At 42.5% G+C, this 22,073-nt stretch overlaps 2 protein-coding genes across 4 annotated transcripts; both read right to left on the bottom strand.

The window, feature by feature from the left end:
• Positions 1 to 158: 158 nt before the first annotated feature.
• On the bottom strand, positions 159 to 9,011 carry LOC120702984 (uncharacterized protein At2g33490-like). Of its 3 annotated transcripts, none has more exons than XM_039986986.1 (12): positions 8,573 to 9,011; positions 5,532 to 8,192; positions 4,208 to 4,280; positions 4,033 to 4,110; positions 3,606 to 3,667; positions 3,416 to 3,484; positions 3,112 to 3,140; positions 2,820 to 3,027; positions 2,494 to 2,727; positions 1,969 to 2,022; positions 932 to 1,853; positions 159 to 373 (listed from the first exon to the last, which is right to left on the bottom strand). In XM_039986986.1, exons 2-12 carry the CDS (start codon positions 5,640 to 5,642, stop codon positions 363 to 365), a joined length of 1,851 nt encoding a protein of 616 aa, XP_039842920.1. In that variant the 5' UTR covers positions 5,643 to 8,192; positions 8,573 to 9,011; the 3' UTR covers positions 159 to 362. The 3 variants fall into 3 exon arrangements, with proteins under 3 accessions (XP_039842920.1, XP_039842911.1, XP_039842923.1); XM_039986977.1 differs by having other exon boundaries at positions 5,532 to 7,953; positions 8,030 to 9,011; XM_039986989.1 differs by lacking the exon at positions 5,532 to 8,192 and having other exon boundaries at positions 8,745 to 8,869.
• Positions 9,012 to 13,979: 4,968 nt separating this feature from the next.
• On the bottom strand, positions 13,980 to 19,686 carry LOC120702999 (GSH-induced LITAF domain protein-like). The gene is made up of 3 exons (XM_039987009.1): positions 19,299 to 19,686; positions 14,422 to 14,548; positions 13,980 to 14,328 (listed from the first exon to the last, which is right to left on the bottom strand). Exons 1-3 carry the CDS (start codon positions 19,550 to 19,552, stop codon positions 14,245 to 14,247), a joined length of 465 nt encoding a protein of 154 aa, XP_039842943.1. The 5' UTR covers positions 19,553 to 19,686; the 3' UTR covers positions 13,980 to 14,244.
• Positions 19,687 to 22,073: the final 2,387 nt, after the last annotated feature.

Raw genomic sequence — 22,073 nt, forward strand, 5'->3', positions numbered from 1 at the left:
CTTTTGTTTGACACGTAATGGAAAGGGCAACATACATTACCAGCATGCATAATAATTTGTATAGGATTTTCATTTCACTTTACCCATACATTTTTGTGGACCGAATTCCAGTAATCTAACCAAATGAAAAATACTATTCCAAAGATAGAAAAAAAAACTGAGAAACAGTAGTGCAGAAAACTGAACCGGAGGTTCAATGTTCTTGCATTACATGATCAAAGTACATTACTTTTGCGTCCTTTTCATTCACAACACAGACGGTACAACGAAAGAATGTCATGAATGTTATTATATGAACCTACAAAACGTCACTACTTGCATACAAAATCGTCTAAAATGATTCTGCATTTATCTGGTATGTGTCACAAGGTTCCTGCAAGGAAAGGAGAAGATTATTAGATGATTCATCGCAAAAGATCATATGCAAAAAGCTTGACAGCTAAGACCTAGATTCTTTGGTACTGTAGCACACATTTAAATTCAAGCAAATAGCATAGTCCAATAGTATTCCTTTTTTTAAAAAAAAATCCAATGGTATCCTAATAGTATTCCATTTTTAAAAGTAAAACTCTAGCATCGCTGTAATCCAATGGTATTTTATACTGTCATTCTTCAATTACAATGAATCTCCAATTTCTGTGTTAAATGTGTTTCCGGTTTTTTTTAGTGAAAGACACAACAAGCACTTCCACGAATAAAGTTTCACATTTTTTTTTTGTTCTCAACAGGGAGTGCAGAGCTCAAATTAACTGAAAGTTGGCCATGTCAATCTTGGAAACAATCATGAATAACTAATATCACGCATGAAATTCCAGGAACAACTTGCATGGTCTAAATTGCGAAAAAAGGGAACTGAACTTTAAATTGAAGCAGACAAGATATTTAGAAATGAAATGTGATGGGAATCCATCATCTGTGAGTAATTACTTACCCTTCATAATCCTTGTGCTACTTGTTTTTGCTGCTTGCTGCTGGGACAAATCAGTCAGCGACAAAGACGTTAGTGTTAGTGGAGGGGAAGAAATATCACTGCCCTCCCTGCTATTTCTAACCTCTAACAATCTGTTCACAGTGATGATAGGTATCCTCTGGCTGTTTGAGGGTATGGAATAGCTACGAGTGAGGGTGGCAGGCGGTAGTGGAAGTGGTGAGGGGGTTTGTGATGCAGTCGGTGATGCCCGGGCTGGTGCTGCAGGAATTTGAGTCTGACGTTTTGATACCAGAGGACCAGAGTATCCGACCAAGCCAGAAGGCCTTAGGGACTCCACATTGGCTGGAGGCCTAGGCAGCTCATGAATCTCGCTGATCTTCGGTGATTTTGTTGGATGTGGCAACATCTTGGGGGACACAGATGATGGCTGCCGAGAATGACTTTGTGGATTCCCTGGCATCGCATGATGTTGTGTCATGGGTGATCTGCGATCATTCAGAGAAGATGGCTTGCCTAACCCTGACCCTGATTTGCTTGGAATTGGACCAGACCAAGATTCCGTCTTGATCTTCTTGTAATCAGAACCTGACTGGGAGAATGTCGATATCCCCTCGGTACTTGATGGCATTTTCACATGGCCACTCGGCTTCAACGGAGATGAATGCGATAAATTCTTTACAACATGAGGTTTACTTTCAAACTGTTGCGAATGATATGTTCTGTGAGCACCTGCTGATCTGAGGTTATTGTCATCAACTGGTGTTGGGAGTTTGTATGAATGTTTGGCTGAAGATGGCTTCATTTGCCAAAACCTCTCAGATGGATCTGGTAAATTGCCAGCAAGAATTGGTGCTGAATGTGTGTTAAACTCAGGTTTCACTTGTGGAGTTATAACATCACCCTTGAATTGTTTGATCTCTTCCTGCATTTAAGAGGACATCATTATTATCTTAAGAATATGCCCGTGCCCCGATCTGATTATAACTAGCAAGCATCAAGAAATTCGTATAGTTTCTACGCACCGTGTAGAATCATACCTGCTTGCTTTCTTTTACTGGCTGTGGGGAATTCGTCACATCTCTTTTGTCCAACTGTGCACAAAAATTATACAAAAAATTAAAAAAGAAAATGCAGATTATTGGCATGTATTTTTCATTTTACAAAAAAAATTAAAACACTATAATGTAAGTGGGGAGTATAGTATCAAGAAATAGATCAGGAAAAAATATCACAACAGCAATACTTTTTTCTGAAGTAGAAAGTATAAATGATAAAACTAGAACTTTGATTAATTAGCCGAAACTCATATATCAATCATTCATTAAAATCACATAACAACTGAACAAGTCTCTGAGGCCATATTAGTTCTTGTAATCAGCTCAGACAGCAAACCATCAAATCAGTTTAGGACACATCAATCTACTTCAAAATGCTAGAAACAATGCTTATTTACAGGGTTATTCTGTAAGACCAAGAGTGGACAACATTAATTGTTTGGCACTTGAAGGTAAGAGGCAGCTAGCTACATAAAAAACACACCAAATATGAACCATAGAACTTACATCCATTGAACCTCTAGAAGGAAGAAAATCTTGATCCTTGTCATTTATTTCATAGTCGAAACTAAGGTTTCCATCGTCACTGCAATCATCCTGGTCAGAGCTGTAATCGCCATTGTCAGATACATCATCCTCAAGACCACTGAACTGGTAGTCAATATGCTGTTTCTCAGCTATTGCTTTTACTTGAGGTTCGAGTGCTTCAAGACACTTCAACCCTCTCCTGAAAAAGCTTAGCTAAAAGTTGAAATAACAGTAGGATAGTTAGGTTATGTGTCATCCAATCCTAGGGCCAATTTGACAGCATTATGGATAAAGAGTAAACCTACCTGAGCAGCATGATGGCGAGAAGCTTGTGTTAAAAGACTATGAAATTGCCCTTGCCTCAATGATTTTAAGCGAAATATGAACAGTGCTGCATCTTCTTGGTACTCAGCAAAAGAAGTTTGCAGTTGCTCTGTAGAATATGATTCAATTTTGGAATGCCTTGACTTTCCTTTTTCCCTATAGGATGCCCTCATAGCTTCATATGCCTCTCTGTTTTGAAAGAAAGAAAAAAAACTGGTAAAAAAGTATCAACCATAAATGCAACAAAAAAAATGAATTGAGCTGTGTTTGTACCTTTTCATGTCGCACTGCTGCTTCATTTCCTGTGTCGCCATGAAAGAAAATATAATGTATATGTCAGGATCTTACAGAAAAAAATGAAGTTGATCAGAATCCAAAATTCTCAGAGCAATGCCCTCTTCAAAACAGGGGCTAATTGTTCCCCCTTCTTATTTACAGAAAATAGCCTCCAAACAATATGATACAATATGATCTACAATCTTCTAAACCATCCTAATAGATAATTGGTAACAAGCAGCTAGTATTTGCAGACTGAATCAAAATATATAATTGTACAAATATAAAAGTAAGACCTAACCTCTACAGTTTGTAGCTCCTTGAGAAGAGACTCCGAAGGGGTTGTGATTGTATGAATGATATTTGAGCGCTGGACAACCAATGCAATCATGTCAGGGTCACATATTCTAATGCAGTAAGAACAATTAAAAAAAGTATGATTTTTGAAGCATTTCCATACAAAATCCAACATAATAGCAAAAGGAACTTACGTAAGTATCGACAAATTTTTGTAGTTCAAATTGTACCTTTCCCAGCATCATCAGCACTCTACCTGTAGGAAAGAGAAAATTAATATACCACTAATTTGGTTTATAAAAAATTAGACACAAACACTACCAAAGTTGTACCATGAACAAGAAACATAGCAAAATCAGCTGCTTAGAGATCTAATTATTTTGGTCGAAAGGGTACTTCTAGAAAATAGCATTATCATTCTAGGGTATATTTTAGGAAAGATCCTGTAATCTAGTTTTATATGGTGGAAATCGCTATGATTTATTCAGTGGCTTTCCATGATGGCTTAGCATGTTGTGATTGTAAAAGATGCCTCTAGCAGCCAAGTGTGACTTACTATCTGCTACTCGCAAAAAAAAAAGTGACTTACTATCTGCTACACCAAAATTTGGATGTTCTTACCACTATCATCATCATCGCCATTTAGTGCAGTTTTCGCGAGAAAGCAACCTCCAAGTTCCTCGAGAGCCTCTGAAAACTCTGCATAGACCAACAAGCTCTCAGTTACAAACATAGGGACACAACACAACTGAGCATTTGATAGCAATTCAATATCTGAAGTAAGACCATCAGTTACCATATACACTATTTGTTGTCGCGGCTGCAGCTGAAATCAAGCCATCGTAGCAGTTTCTCATGTCTTCCACCTCCTGCAAAGAAGATGAGAACCATGCTTCAGAGTCAATAATAAGGCCACATTACCGAAAGTCTGATTGATTTATTCTCATACTTCAGAATAAATTGAACATGTCCTAGCAGTGTGGAAGGTTGCAACAATTAGATTAGTCAAAAGTATGGTTAACATAAGAGTGAAGAAGTGCCTGCGTCATGGAAAGTGCAGCAGCTGATTCACCAACAAAGCAGGTTGGGACTATTTCTCCGCAGTTTTATTTTTATGATCTTCTATGGTATTATTGAAAAAAGATAGCTCAACAGGAGCAATTTTCAGAAATTTGTCAAAACACTGCATGTCTGCCTCAGAAAGACAGAAACACGCTTTTCAGTTATATAGCATCATTATCATCTTTGGTCGGTCCAAACAACGTAGCATCCGAGCAGCCCACGTCACGCGGCATCTGGAACGGAATGCGTCGCCTTGCAGAGCAAGCGTTAATACGACGGACGGAAAGACTCATGCTGATACCGAAGCCACGCTTCGGTCTCCATCTCCATTGATCTAACGTCGGATGGCTGACATTTTTTTATAGCAACTTTCTCTGATGGACGTTTCGTTCTGAAGACTTTGACTGGCAGAGAACCGAGCCCCAAAACGCCAAGGTGATGCCGAGCAGACACGTAAAGGGGTTGCAAGTCGTTTTCATGGATTAGAACCTAACAACTACCTTACCCAAAAGATACTTTGACTTGAAAAAACAAAAACTCCTACTTGAATTGAAGAGAATATAAATTTACGCGATATTATTGTTTCTCCTTTAAAAAATCACCCATGATATTTTGATGCCAAAACTAGTTGGCATATTTTTTTCCCCGTCTACAAACTAAGAATTACTGTCCCGTGGTATGTGCACTCAAGAAGTATTAATTTTGAAATTGAGGACGCATGGCCATGAACCAATGAACCAGCGCTGCCAATTCTTTAACAAAAATTCTAATTTCCACACCAAGGTAATTTCCAATTAAAAGGCAATTTTTGATCAGTTGCGCTGAATGACTGAATAACCGATGATCGAAAACTGACACCAACCAAGAAATGAACAACCCACTCCACCCGGAAAACCGCACAACAATTCAAGTTGACAAACTGAAAAACGAGAAAAATCCAGAGGACGATGTGCCTCCCAAGATCCAATTTTAGCTCCGAATGCATCATGGGCCGCGAAAATCACACCCCAGAGTTCACCCAGAAGTAGCCCCAGGAGAAAGAGGGGGGAGATTCGGACCTGGCCGGCGCTCACGAGCTCGTCGAGCTTGGCCGGCGGCGGCTGGTGGCCCCTGCGCTCCTTGGGGTGGTTGTGGCCGAAGCCCCGCAGCCTCCGCAATGGCGACTTCATCCCCCACCGGCGGACGGCGGCAGTACCGCACCCCCCGACGCCGCGCGCGATGGTTCCGCAACCCGCCTCGCCGCCGGCCTCCTTGCAATGAACGGTGACTCGCCGTCGCGGCGCTGCCGCCGCCGCCTTCTCCTTCCTCCCCGATCCTCTGTTCCGCCGCTGCCTTGGAGTCTGGATTATGGAAGGCTAAAAATAGCGAGCCCACTAGGGGGAGAGAGATCAGAAATGGAGGAAGCTGGAGAGAGAGAGTAGTTGCGCCTCGCACTACTTATAATAGCGGCTTTGTTTAATCGCGAATGGAATGGAGAAGCGGGTGGGCCCCATGCGCGCGGGCTGACCATGCGAGTGGAATCGCGCGGGAGTGGAGGGAGAAGAGCACGGCGAGAGGCCGACAAGGAGCTCCGGATTTCACAGTGGTTATCGCTCTGATTTGGCAGGCTGGTGTTCCGTTCCAAAAGGTGGCTTTTTTTACTTGAGAAAATGGGAAAGAAATTACTCCTCCTTTTGACGAAGAAAACTTGTCTCATGTGACGATCGATGCGAGTGATGGAACACAACAGGAGGTAACCTACGGCACAGGAAGGCTGCCGGACCCACTTGGCTGGTCCGAGATCAAACCAGTTTTAACGGGAGTTTTATTGGCATTTAATTCCGTACCACATTAGCAAAATCTAGCTGATTTGATGAGATCATTAGATCAGACTCAGTGGAAAGTGTTATCCTGCGGTTATTAAGATTGAAAATTTGATAGCTGAGCTGGAAGAGTATCGTATTGACAAAATTCTTCTATCATCCTATAAAACTCTCCCTCCTCATTCCTTGTACTAATTCTAATATGTACTAATGTGGCATAGAATTTAATAAAAATTTAATGCTCATAATACTCCGGTGAAACTTCTATTAGACTAGGTTCGTGCCCGTGCATTGCTACGGCCAAAATAAATTATCCCATAAGCATCAATATCATCTTAACAAATATTTACAAGATGTGTAGTGTAGCAACTGAGACATGGTCTTTGCCTCAGTTTTCTTATTCTTCTCAAACCTGTACAAGGATGAAAAAAATCATACTCCCTCCATCCCATGAAAAGTGCAATCCCGAGTTTGAAAAAGAATTCCACAAATAGTACAATTCTAGAGATTGGATCTCAATTAACTGCCTAATTAAGTGGTCAAATTTGAATTGCATTCCAAAACTAACTATATGTGGCAAACAATTGAGGGCATAAGAGTCTTTTCATGCCACCACTAATATGTCTGAAAAAAACCTAGAATTGCATTCTTCATAGGACGGAGGGAGTAAATCATTTCATTGATACTTACAATCCAAATATATACTTCAAAAAAAATACAATCCAAATATATACATTTAGAATTGAGAACATATACACTAAACTTAAACTATATTTAGAATTGATACTGGTTCAGAATTAAAGGCTCCTCAGGGCATGGTGTTGATTATGGTAAAATACACTGAAATTTTTCACAGTCAATGCATTAAATGACACATGATCTTTATGGGGAGTTGGTCTACTTTTGTGTGCTCGCATAGTTACCACAAGCCATTGCCTTCCATTGCTCACAATTATTGGCCATGACTTGTGAAATTGATAGGAACCAAGAGTACATGTAGGGCCCTCCCATTCACTTTACCAAGCTTCAATATATATATTTGTTTGAGACAATGAAGAAAGAATCATTTCAAGATAGAGACAAGGCCCCAAGCATTACGTAGCTTGTCTATCAACCAGAAAGGAAAGAAATTCACTTCTTATTTAGTTTGAATAGCAGTTTACTAATACATCTACAGTCTCTTCATACTACTTTTGGTAACTCCTCTCATAAGAATCAAATCAGAAACTAAAGTGAATAATAATAAGCTAAAGGAATCAGAAAATCGCTTCACAGGCCATTTACTCTTTTTTTTCACAAAATGCAAAGATATTGACTGAAGGCAATCTGATATTCTGATGCAACATAAAAATGAGACTGATGTTATAAGAATCGAAGAAAATCACCATTGAAATATACGGCAAGAGAAAAATCAAACTGAAAACTATACAGATATTGTACAACTTGTATGAACAAGTTTCAAGAGGATTGTACATGAACGAACCACACCAGCTATAGCTCACTCCCTAGCAGTGGCTGCGACAACAAGTAACAATCTACAATTGTCATGATGATTGATAAGATAAGATATAGTGTTTTCAGGCAGGTGCTGCAATTTATTGTCCAGTCAATGCCAGATGTAGTAATGATCTGAGGCTGATTGGCCATGCAGTAAGTTTAGATATCTCCTAGCCTCCTACTGCAAGCGCAATGCATTTTAGAAATATTCAATTGTGCCGCAAAAATACACAGGAGACATTAGGTAGAATGCTCACCTTCAAACCTTTAGAGTAAGGAATAGAGTATTTGTTTATTTTAGGAAGCATGGATCTAAACACTTGTCAGTTAATGTTATCTGATAAATGGGAAAGTAGACATCACAAAGAAACAATATTTGTCTACACCATGCCACTGATAAGTAGCCCCCAATCATCTTGCCTGCATCCAAAATAAGTAATGAGTCCTATAAGAAACCTACAGCTTGTGCTGCTCAAAAACAAAACCTTCTTTCCCTTCCTGAGTATAAAGTAAAGAGTCTTAAAAGAAATCTAAAAACATCTGCATACCAAAACTTCGATTCTTAAATAGGACGTCAACATAGCAAACTTTTACCAGGATACTGGCAAAAGAGCACCTTAAGTCAAAAAATTATCTATGCTCTAACATCAAAAGTAGTCTGACAATACCTTTCAATTAAATATCCTATGGTTCAGTATCATCTATGCGTTCTTGTTATCAAGTAATTTTTCTGCATTATATTTTTTATTTTCAACCAAACAATTATTCAGCGATTGTGCCTGCAATGGAGCAGAAGGTACCTAACAACTTTCAATTCAACAAGAAGACTGAGACGACGGTGCTATCTGCGCCCCTGCGAACTCCTCGAACTATTTGAAGACCTCCTCCATCATGGTCTCGTCGTCCAGCAACGGGACAATCCCTGCCTAACAACTTTCAATTCAACAAGGAGACTGGAGATGACGGTGCTACCTGCGAAATCCTCGAACTATTTGATGACCTCCTCCATCATGGCCTCGTCGTCCAGTAGCGGGACAACCCCGGTGGCTGTCTCGAGCTCCGCCTCCCGCGTGAGCACCTCGAGCGGCTCCGACGCGCAATCGCCCCTCAGCGGCGCGGAGGCCTCGCTGCTGCTGCTGCTGCACAGAGAGAAAGAAGCCGGATCCGTGATTCACGCACCTAGCAGAACTGCAGAAGCAACTCTCAACTCCGAGGTGAAGCGCGGGGGCGGTGTCGGGGCGGGGCGGCGGGATGGCCTCCAGAGTGCCGCGCGCGCGTCGGGGCGGAGGGCCCCGAGCCGGCGCCCCAGCGGGGCCCGGAGGCGGCACCCCAAGGGCGGAGACAGAGGAGGGTCGCCGACGGCGGGGCGGAGCGAGGGGGAGGGGCGGGCGGGCGGGCGGCGCGGGTTAGGGCTGGAACTGATTCATGAATGGAGCGCACGGCGTAGGATCGTCCGCTGCTGGCCGGACGATGCGGGTAGTGGACGGTCAAAATCGTCCACTGGCGAGCGATCGCGGCGGTCCCGAGTTGTGCGGCAGATGGGCGGCGCAAAGCAACGTTTGTTAATCAACAGTGGTAATCCTCCCGCGGCAGACTGACGATCGGGAGGCGCGAGGGCGCCGACGGACGAGTCGCCCATTCAGCCTTCCTTTTTAGGAGTAGAGATTGACCTTATGAGAGAAAGTATGTCGTTTTCATCATCAGATAAGAGAGGAATTTTATTTCCATAAATCTAGCATGCCTAGTTATCAAGCTTTTAATTTTAATAACGGTTCAATAAAATTATGTATTGAGATTCACCTTACTAGCAGGGAATAGCAGCTAAGTTAACCCACGGTACATTCTTTGCCTCCTTTTCTCCGTAACGTAAAAATTATTTTTGCTCCGGTGAGACGCCCGGCTTGCTCCGTTGTTGCTCGATAATATAATGCGCGAGACTGTTGAACCCGTCTCGCTGTCATGAACCACTTTTGCAATGGCCATCTATAGTGACAACTTTTGACTGTGATCGAGACAGATTGATGCACAAACGCACACATAGTCATTGTGCCCGTAAAAAGTTTTCCTTTTTTTTCTCAAAGTAAGAAAAAAACGATCGGGTGATTCTTCTTCTCCGTGGTACATATACCTGTAGTACCATTACCGCATTTATTTAAAGCTAGGGTTAAGTGACCATGACGGTACCTGAAAAACCGAGACAAAATGATGCTTACCAGATCCCCTCCCTCTAGATTTATAGATTTTGTTATGTCTATAGACATATGTTATATCTAGATGCATAGTGAACACTATAAATCTAGCCAAAATGATCTACATTTCAGAACGAAAGGAGTATGATCTTATTTGTTTTTGTTTTCTAGGAAATTTTAGCGAAGAAAAACAACCACACCGAATCTTTCATACTATCCTGATATTTTGGAGAACAAGGACACAACTTAAGCTAAACGCGGAGGGTTCTCCATTTAATCACTGCGTTCGGCAGGCTGGAGCTGGAGTGGTGTGAGAGAAAAACACTGTTACTTGGCTGGTGGCTGGAGGCTGGAGCTGCAGCGATGTGAGAGGGAAATACTGTAGCGCTGGAGGCTACAACACCAGCCGAATGCAGTGAATCTCAAACGCAAAGCCGTCAAACTTTCCTAAAATAAAAAAAATCTGATGCTATCATATATATTTCAAACAAAGAAAACACCATCATATTTATCTTATACTCCATCTGTTCGAAATTATAGGTCATTTAACTTTTTTGACCCTAACTTTGATCACTTGTCTTATTCAAAAAATTGTGTAAAATACTACTTCTTTTGTTATGGCTTGCTTCACCAATACAAGTTCTTCAAAAATGACTTACATTTAATTATATTTGCACAATTTTTTTGAATCAAACAAGTGGTCAAACTTGATGTCAAAAAAATCAAACGATATAATTTAAAACAGAGGGAGTACAATAAAGTAATTTTGCAATCTAGTACTATAAAAAGTAACTTCGTGGCCCATGAAAGTAAGGAAAACTAACTTTGTAGTGCATTAACGTTAGAAAACATAACTTTGTAACCCCTACCTTTTATTAAGAAAAGTAATTTTGTATTCCGTGGAATTTTAGAAAAAGTAACATTCATAGTTCACGAATGTTTAAAAACGTAACTTTATGGTTGCGACGACAGAAAGTAACTTATCAATAACATTTATCAATAACATGCATAACATGAAGTAACTTCATATGATAGAGAGTAAGATTTATTTTTTTTAAAAAAATAACTTCGTCAATTTGCCCAAAATATACTCACTTGCAATCTTGTTTTGAAGCTCTTGTCAAGACGAACATATTGGTGCAATCATCATCATATTTTGATTTGGAAAACTATTTATTTTTTAGAGTTTTTTTAATGAAGAAGCTATTTTTAGAGTTGAGATTTTTTTTGAAGTAACTTCCTATTGATTTTTCCAGAGTTGAGATTGATATGCATGTGCATATCACCCAACGCTGGTAGTTTTCAATTCTTCTTTTTCCGCAAGCAGGTGCTCCCGGGCCCGGCGCACGGGAGGAGGACGCGATAGGTAGAGTTTTTTTTGATAGGATATACTCCCTCCATCTCAAAATAAATATAATTCTAGAGTTTAAATTTTGTCCCACAAAGAATGTAAATTTTGACCCACCTACCACAAAAGACAAGATAATTTGTAGAAGATTCTCACAAAAGACAACTAACATCTCATCCACTCCTCACAAAAGACAAAGGATATTTTGGTAATTTTACACATAGCATTGGTTTGCGTGCTCGGTCCTAGAATTGCATTTATTTTGGGACGGAGGGATTATATCGTAGTTTTTTTTGGTGTACCCACGAATTGCCCATGCATCCTGATGGAGTGATGGTGGATCGAGTACAAACGAGAAACCACACGCGCATGCAAAAAAACGATTCCGTGACTCCGATCCGATGCATGCAAGATAACAAAGATCAATGTATCCGGCCATACGTATGACCGAAGAACGGTCGAATAATACTACCGCTTTGCTTCGAAGGCAAGCAACGAACAAATCCGGGGCGACTGACGATGATATCCCCTGATCCTGTTCCAACTTCTTACTTAACGCTTCCGATCCTGGACGACGACGAAGCCGGGCGTTGCGTGCGTCAGCGAGCCCACGAGCCCGGCGTGAGTCCGAGTCCTCGATCGCACGTCGTCGTCGTCCTCGCCGCGCCGCACCGCCCCGCCTGAATCGGCCTCGCCGGCCTTGGCCGTGCGTTTGACCGCTGACCGATCGACGGCCCGGATCGTTTCTTAGTTCCCACGGTCAAAAAGGTGGCCAGGAGCGCCGCACCACGCACGCCCGCCCGCCCCAGGCATGCATGCATGCGTTCTCTCCGCTGGTGCGACGATCCATCCAGCAGCTGGGACGACCAGGAGACCTGCTCGATCGATCGAGAGACTTTTCATCTGTTACTTTTTGGCCCTCCTTAATTTCCAAGCTTATTTCCATCATCTCTGCTGTGCTGTCGACGATCGACGGAGTGGTGGCGTGTGTCCGGTCGGGTCGACCGAAAAGGTGTTTTCCTAGGAGATCACGAAACGGATCGGATTTAGTATCTGGGTTTTACTTTTCAACACGTACGGCGGCGTTTGCTGAATTGCTGCTGATGGTATATCCAAGACCTCAATATTTCCGCGGCCCGGTCGCACGTACGTACGCAATGGGAGGAATATATCAAGAATGGGAGGAAGAAAACTGAGATTTACTTGACATTTCAGACACGCACCAGCAGGGAACTGCTCGATTAATTGCTTGTCAAATGAGCTATCCAAAACTAACGCCATCCAGTTTTGGTCTGAAAAAACGCTGTCTAATTTTGACCCGAGGGAGTACTTCCAGGCATATGCAAACGAAACTCGTCTAAAAACCATGGCATGTACAGTAGGTGCTTGGACAAATAGAAGTAATTCTAATTCTTTTTTTTTGTCAGCAGTGACTAATGTATATATCATACTTTTCAACATGTATGGAAAAAACAAGAGTATTAATAAACAGCTACACTATTATTGCTCACCCGATCGACAGCTTCATTTCCATGCCCCGAATTGTGCATGTTTCTATAAGAAATAGGAGCTAGTTCCTCCTTGCCAACGTCTGGTTGGTCGAAGTCAACTGCGACGCCCGACGAACCACTGGAAATGGAGCCATGGAGAGGGAGCATCCGGCAGTTGGGCACCGCTTGGTTTGATTGTAAGCCGTCCGTAATGACGCATTGGCACACCAATAACCAATAATTGGCTCCCTCAGCCAAAGCATGGCTGCCCTGTTTTGACACCAAACCCTAGAGAGACAAGACCACCCCTCGCTCCTAGGCATGGCGGCTATCATCTACCGTCGTATTAGCTAGGTACTCCCTCCATTCCAAATTATAAGATATCCCAAGAATCTTGAAGAGTCAAAGCAATCTCAAATTTGATCAAGATTATAGAGAGAAATATAAAGATTTATGATATCAAATTGATGTACTATAAAAAATATAACTAATAAAAATTTTAATGATATTTAGTTTATATAATAAATATTATTATTCTATTATATAAATTTGATCAAATATTTTTTTTTGACTTTCCAAGATTGTAAAAAAAACTTGACCTGCGGGGGTAAGACGGCCCCCACGGCATTGTTTGAGAGGTAGAATGACATTCTCACAGCAGGCCAAGAAAACCCCCGAACCCCTGCCCCACCCGTACACGGGGGCCCGTCGCCTTGTGAGTTAGGCCGGGCTCCACAGTGCTTTGGACATAAGGCAGGCGAGGGAGTTTTTTTAACCTGAGGCGGAAATTCGCCCCTTCCGGAGATCGAACCCACGACCTCCGGAGTGCCGCCGGACTGCCGGAACCAATTGGCCCGACATCCTTTGGCGACTTTCCAAAATTGCTGAAATGTCTTATAATTTACCATGGTGTGGTAGACAGACTGCCCCACGTTGCAGCCCTACACGCTGACAGTGGATACAGCGCTACTGTCAGCGGCACACCATGCAGGTTATTGCAGACCCTATCCAATCCATGGCCACAGCAGGCTGGGGCGCCCCAGCCCCGCCGCCCATGGCTTGTCCACATCCCATGCCAAAACAATCTTTTGCGGGAAACCTCACAGCCGGTCAAACTGTTACTTCACGGTCACCCAAGCGACTACAGTGTAGTCCTGCAAAATCTGTGGCCATCCTATCGTCGTTCGTTGTCGAAAAAAATATCTCATATTACATGTGTTGTCATGCACTTGTAAGAGTAACATGTTTATTCTGATTCAAAAGAAACGAGACATTCAGTTCTAACGTAGTAGAGAGATTAGAGGGCAACGGCACTTCAGGCATACAGGATATACAGCATGCAACAAGAAAGTTTTGCATCCTTTTATACACAGACTACACAAGAACAACAGCAATGCATTCTATCATTTTGAAGGTAATGGCATTTATAGCAAGTGGTGTATGCACTACGCAGGCACGGCGAAGCTTGGCTCGGACCACCGGGGCGCATCGACCACGAGGCACGGGTCGGACTTTCTGAACTCGCCCACCTGCAGAGTTCAGCACAAGAAGATGGGTGAACAAACCTGGAAGCAAAATTTGTCTCGGTAGAACACAGCATGGTGAGTAGGGAGAGGCCCAACCTTTTCGCCGCAGTTGGGGCAGTAATGGTACTTGTGCCAGAGGCAGTCCATCGAAGGGCATAGGAAGCAGACCCCCATCATGAAGGGCATCATGCAGGCCACAACAGATGCCAGGCTCGGCTTCGACCTGTTCAAAGGAACACTCAGTTTTCAACTCCATTTCAGCTGTGAAGCCACATCAATTATTGATTCATAACTTCAAACACTCAATTTTCAACTCCATTTCAGCTGTGAAGCCACATCAATGATTGATTCATTACGCATTATCTATGTCCTACTGGACCCAAGGAGCAGTGTAGAAAATAAAAAATGCCAAGTGCAGAAACTGCTTGCCACAAAAAACAGATGCACGGACATACAGGTTCAGATTTAGCCAAGGGCGTATCAAATCCATTCTACATCATGGCAAAAGACCCCAGCAAGAACTTAACACTAGCATTAAAGCATCACCTATCCTGGATATGATCGTGCACTAAAACTTAAAGCCTCCATATAAAACTAAAAGTATTCTCCGGAATATTCTCATCAACTGAAATATGAAGTAGAATAGAGAAACTCAATTGAACACTGCCGAACTACCACATGATGGTTGGAAAGTTGACTAACAAACTACTAACTGCTCCTTGATGCTACCTCAACAGATCCTCATGACCATTCAAAGTAAAGGTAACTGAGATCAAGCAATGCAAATAGCAATAGCACAGATCATGAGCAGATGTTACTCAAATCGGTTTACAATAACAGAAAAATGCAAGTCTTGTTTCCTAATCACCACAGCTCCCAATGACAATGATTGTCAGACATGTTACCATTAACTAGCAAAGCCAAGCAGGTGCTCCAGAGTTGAGGTTATCAAAAAAACATGAACAAAAACGATTTGAACACTGCTCAATTCAAGTATACTGCTAAATTACTGCATGGTTGCCTGAATCAAAATTCCAACTAACAATTCATGTTCCTGAAGATAAACCCATACAGAAAATAACGAAGACAACTGGAATCCCCATACAAATCTTTGGGTCTCATGCTACTCCAGAGGTCATGGAATGCCAGCATAATAGCTCAAAAATAAACTATGCTCAGGTCCAATGGTGAACTCAATGATATAAGCTCAGGAGTGCTCAACATAGTGACCAAGAGATCAGCAAGTTAGTTAAAAGGAAAAAGTAATAAAAGAGTAAAGCTAAATCTTGAGCTTTGCTCTAGTTTGGCTACATATTTCAGAATATTGTGCGCGTATGCATGATATATCAACCTTATAGTGGTAAAGATTTGTGCTTGAAACTGGGACTAAGCTATTTTCACAACCTAAGAACTATCATAAAATAAACACTACGACGGTGAAAATTAATGGCAGCTCATGCTTTCCTAAGTGATGATTAATATGGTGGAAGGTGTAAAAATTTCCATGTAAGATGGCACAAATAATCAAAATTTCCTATCTACCTTTTGACTTTTAAGGTTGCAGGCCACCAAACTCTACTTTCATCTACACAAACTACACATAAGGATTACTGTTATTTTATTTATATTTAACAAAACTATGGATCTATCACAATCTCACCAGTATTTTCCACTTAAATAACTATATATCATCAATATACCATTTCTTTCTGATAAGAAAAGGACCAGTAAATCTTTGCATGTATAAACATTAAATCCATAATTGAAGTCTCATCTTTTCAATTGGAGTTCCTGGGAATACTAATATGTACTAGGTTATCCTTCAGCTTGTACACAGATGGGGGAACCATTGAGCATGAAGCAAAGAAGGTTCCACTTGATAGCAACTGAACCTAACGGTTGTGAGGAGTAGATAGTCAAGTGTTGCAGAACCTTGGAACACAGAAAATCAGTTAAGGACCTTCCGAATATGCTATCACACGGATAAAGATTATGCTCCAAACACAACCTATACCAGACAGTGCTCCAATTACCAATAGTCATGTCATGTACTGGCTAACCTTAGGGCAATATCATGTGTGCATAATGAGTTCTGTGGCCTTAGGGGGGCACAAGCCAGGGGCAAAGTATACTGTCCTAACATTTAGGTTCAGCACAAGCTCTGTGTTCTATTCATATGATTCAGCTATGCCTGACACATTGTGGACCTCCTGGTGCAATTGGGGAGTCTTCAGGGAGAGATCTATATGGCAAAGAATGTATCTTCCAGTAGATGGAGAAAGGCCCTTAACTGAAGGCTCTTTGAGGTACTCAACTCCATTTTATTTATGGCTAGAGATATGATGTCAATAGGAAGTCAAGAAGTCCATTGATGGCACCTTTAGTCCCTGATTTACTCCTGTGGCTGTTCCATACATGTGGTAAGAGCCACTAAAGCAGAATGCCAAAGAAAACCCGTTTCAACCAATAGGGTCCATAGTAACAGATTATCCTTTGGCTTTTCTATACAGGTCGTGGACCATCAAGCAAAGCAAAGAAGGATCCACTTCATTTTAGCAAGGGGGACATGTGGGGTGAGAGAACTAAGATGGTACAGATGTTTATCGTGGTTTGTAAAGGTCAGGGGAGCAGGCCTCTCACTCATAGGTTTAGCTGGTCCAATGTAACAAGGTATGGTCTCCTCACTTTTATGTTCCAGCACGCGCTCCAGCTCTGGCTGACATATAGCAGAACTTTTGGTGCAATTTTAGGGAAGTAGGCTTTTATCTAGTTTCAAATCCATTAGAGTGGCTATTTTTATGCTGGTTTGCCAAAACCTAACGCAACCCTCCTCCTTTATCCGGGCTTGGGACCGGCTATGCTGAGACGACTCAGGAGAGTCTTCCAGTCAGCATAGGCGGAGCTATCTCTAAAGAGATAGCTTTGGATAGGAGCGCTTGGAGACTAGCTATCAATGTGCCTGAACCTTGAACTTATTTCTTTCGGGTTTCATCTCTAGCCTACCCCAACTTGCTTGGGAAAAAAGGCTATGTTGTTGTTGTTGTTGTTGTTGTAGGCTTTTATCTAGTTCCTCTTGAGGTACTCCAACTTAGTCCACTTGGGACTTGTGAGGTATGACGTTGATATAAATTCAAGGAGTCTGTTGGTGGGGCAATATTTATTGGGTACTCCTATGGCTATTCCATATCTGTTAAAAAGCCACTAAACCAAAATGCTAAACAAAGCTAATAGAAACAGATTATTAATTAGCTTGTTTATAGATGTCAGGGACCATCAAGCAAAGCAAAGGAGCCACTTCATCATAGCAAGGGGGCCTTAGGTGCGAGCTAACTAGATGATCCGGATCTGGATGTTTGTTGCCATCTGTAGCAGTGAAGGGTGCAGTCCTTCTTATTCATAGGTTTGAATGGTCCAACGAAGCAAATTATGGTGTCGTTTCTTTGGCGTACAACGCATGATATGGTATTGGCTGATATGTAATGGACATCCTAGTGCAATTGGACGCGTCCTATAGGAAGAGGGGAACATATCCAGTGGAAACCAAGGTAGCTATGGAAACTTGGAAACTACAGATCCAGACCACACGTTGCTCATCCGATGACTCCCTTTAGAGGTGGGTTGATTTAGCACTTAAATCCCCCCACAATTAGCTTTCCTAATCACAGTTTTGCAAAACACCCCCTCCACCTCACATCCCTTCCGTTTCCCTTGATCGGATCCCGTCGCCCCCGTCCACTCGCCTCCCGCGACGTGCCATCAAATTCAGTTCAAATAATGCAATTTACATCATGTATTGTGTACTGACAACACTACAGCAACCATCACAAGCAAACAGCATGCGCGAGCGATTCTTGGGCAGCAGCGACACTGCTTCTTCTTTCCTTGCGCCTCGCCGCCTCCTGCAGTTCGATCTTGGAGAAGCACGGATGCCTGAGCGCCGCAGCTGGTCCTCGCAGTTGATGCCTTGGAACGGATCGGAGCGCCCCCATCGACGAGCACCGCCATGACGCAGCCGAGGGCGGGCGAGGAGGCGCGGCGCCGGAGCGGGTGTGTTCGCCGGCGTGGCGGCGCGGCACGGGGGCGGGCGAGCAGGCCGGCGCAGGGGCGGCGAGTGGACGGGGGCGACGGGATCCGATCGAGGGAAACGGAAGGGACGTGAGGTGGAGGGGGTGTTTTGCAAAACTGTGATTAGGAAAGCTAATGGTGGGGGGATTTAAGTGCAAAATCAACCCACCTCTAAAGGGAGCCATTGGATGAGCAACATGTGGTCTAGATCTATAGTTTCCAAGTTTCCACAGCTACCTTGGTTTCCACTGGATATGTTCACATAGGAAGAGATCCTAATAGTGATCACGGTGTCTTCTTTTTTTGCGAACGTGCCTGAGCACGTATTTCATTAAGAGGATCACGGTGTCTTCTGATATATCATATGGAAGAAGGCCCTTCTCCTGTGCCACTCAAGCTAATCCAGCTTGGTTGGTTTAAGGCGAGAGCCACATGTTACTAAAGGAAGCTGAGAGATTCTGCCTTCACCATCTCACCTTGACAGTTTAGTACCATTCTTAAATTTGTAGGGAACAATTAGTCCCAGTTCCCACGAATCACAGCAAAGTGGAATACAGACAACACAGCAATGAACTACCATCTCTTTCCCAACCAAGCTAAACATGCAGGTTGCAGAGGAACTAAGAAGAACAATACTTAACGCTCAAAGATTGTCCTGATTGGATAAATTAAAGTTCCAAGTAATTAACATCTCATCTTAACCTGAGCATTCTCGTATTCAAGGCTTTCCCTCAAATTCAGTCCTGTGACATCTCACAACTCCTACCAGCTACGAAGCGCATCTCTCTCCCCACTCCAATTGTACTAAAAACCATGGAGATCGAATCATCATTTCCTAGGAAACCCGGACAATACCATGTGACCAAACAGGAGTGGGGTCGGGGGCTAAGAGAAGGACGGGGGCTCACCGGACGGTAGAGACGGCGGCTTCGCCGCAGGCCTGGCAGTGGAAGGGCGCGGGCGTGTCGCGGAACATGGTCTGCTGCAGCGGCACCCCCTTGGGCGCGCCGGCGTAGATCGCGTTGGGCGGCGGCATCCCCGCCGCGTAGGGGTTCGGCGGCGGCGCGTAGTAGTATTGCCCCTGGGCCGCCGCCGCGGGATCGTACGGGATGCCGATGGCGGGCTCGCCGCCGGTGACAGCGGGGTCCTTGGTCGTCGCCATGGTCGCCGCCGGTGGTGAGGGTGCGCGGGTCTGGATTGGCGGTGGGCTTGGTGGGTTTGGGCCGCTTGGCGGACGGTTGAATCGTCGTCGTCTGTCAGCCGCGTTGAACTGAACGCCGACCTATATTAAGGCGTGCCCCGTTGAAATTGTCTTCAACTCTTCTTCTAGAAAATCACTATTATTCTTGTACTAAGACTTCCAGAAATTTATTTTTCTTGCATCAAAGCTCTTCTAGAAACTCATTTTTCTTGGATGATTAAAGCGCTTCTGGAAAATTATTTTTCTTTCATTTTGCTTTTCTAAAATATTGGTTGTACTTGCGGAGAAATACATTCTTACTGGAAAATATGGCATGACTTTGGCGCGAGGCTATGACTTTATTTAGCATGTGTAATGTAGCATGAGATTTGGAGGATATAACTGTTAGCTTATTTCAGAGCTTTGGTGAGTAACTGAGTATGAAGCTGCTTTTATTGAGTTGGTTATCCTCTACCTTGAGTAATACTGAGGTACCAATACAAAATTAACTTAGTGTCATAAGTACGTGTGTGTTGCCATGTGCACATCTTGCAGTTATCTTTTTCTCGTAAAGTGATTTATAGGTACATCCGTCTCGTAGGTATTCCCTCGGTCCTAAAATAAATGCAATTCTAGAACCGAGTACGCAAACCAATGCTATATGTAAAATTATCAAAATACCTTTTTCTCGATGAGTGGATAAGCTGTTAGTTGTCTTTTGTGAAAATCTTTCGTATTTTTTTTTCTTTTGTGGTAGGTGGGTCAATATTTGCATTTTTGTGGGATAAAATTTGAATTCTAAAATTGCATTTATTTTGTGATGGAGGAAGTATCGCCTTTGTAACCAGTGTCGAGCTATTACTATTCGAGTTCCTTCACTTCTTTTCTCTCTGATTAAAATTGGTCGAAGGATGAAGGAAAGGAAATACTAGTTGTTTCGAGCCGTTGTTGTCCGAGTCTCTGCAATTCTAGCTCGTTTTAACCATGCAGAGGGGTCAAGACTTTGGAGGCTACAAATTAAACATTGTTTTGGAGGAGGCACCGCTTTTGAGAAGAAGCAGAGCATCAGCAAGGCTTCAGGATGGCCGTGCGCGGTGCAGCTTTGCGCCATCTGGAGGCTTGGCCGAAACTCGAGAGGACGAGGACACGAATGGCCCTTTTCTTTTTTTCCTAGGCACACAAACTTTTTATTTGATTGATAAAATATTTTTCACTATCGTGGCTCATTGGTTGAGCTCGGAATGCACGAGCTAGCTCTAGAGTGAAAAGATATAGCTCTAGAGTGAAAAGATATCTCATTTTGTTAGGGTGTTGCCTATGACTATATCACACTTCCATAGTTCACTGCTAGAAATCCAACATTCACTGCTAGAAAAACTCTCATTAGTACCGGGCGGGAATCCCCGGTTAGTAACAGTTTCCCGCCCGGTACCGCTCCTCCGGTACTAAGTGCGCGTGCACTTAGTACCGGTCAGACCGCCCGGTACTAAACGGTCTGTTTAGTAACCGGTACTAAAAGAAGTTTTTTTTCTTTTTAATTCTTTATATTTATTCTCTTTTCCTTTCAATTTCAATTAATTAGTATTAGTAGTCGTACTCGCAGCGGTTTGTGTATTCGTACTCGTACTCGTATCTAGAATTCGTATTTGTATATGGAGCAAAGTAAATAAAAGAAATTATATACATACATGGATAAAAGAAATGTTAGAAATTATATACATACATGGATAAAAGACAATAATATTTACAAGTATGAATGCTCATAAGTTTTTGCGACAAATTCTTCAATAATTCTAATCATCTTCATCGGCACCGGCATCCTTCTTGCGGCATTTCTTGAGTTCAGCTCGAGCCACACTTATCCTTGGATCGGAATGAAATTCACTTTTTGGATTTATCACCTCATCCAACAGGAATCCACAGAGTGCTTCTTGAATTGCCCTGATTCTTTCCGGTTCGATGAGGTTCTCTTTCATATTCCAAATCTGTCAACAATAAATAAACACTAATATTTTAATTTAGTACCTGCATGGAATTAGATACAAGAAATTGTTACTAATGTTATACGTACTTCGAAGTTTTCTTGTGTCATCCTCTTGATATCTCTGCAAAAAAAGTGCATGTGCTCACATACGTAGTATCCGCAGAGGTTGGTTCTTTGATTCTGTCTCAAACACTATATACATATATACATGTTATGAAATCTTCATGCTGTTTGAATAAATGAAAGTAGATGTGTGATATTCGTACCGGTTTGTTATGGTTGAATTCAAGTTCAGTCGGTATTGACGTGACTTCTAATTGTGTTTTGAGGAACCGAGACCATGCCCTTTGTATGATGTCTACGAGATTTTGATATAATTCTGGTGGCTTCTTCAAGGAGTCCCACACAGTAACTTGGGACCGATCGATTTCGATCATAAGTAGGATCCAGTGGAAACAGTTACAGTTGATACATACGTATGGATACAATAAATGTTAGATATATATACTTATTGGCTAG

Source organism: Panicum virgatum, chromosome 1K, assembly GCF_016808335.1.
Source record: "Panicum virgatum strain AP13 chromosome 1K, P.virgatum_v5, whole genome shotgun sequence".
Lineage (NCBI taxonomy): Eukaryota > Viridiplantae > Streptophyta > Magnoliopsida > Poales > Poaceae > Panicum > Panicum virgatum.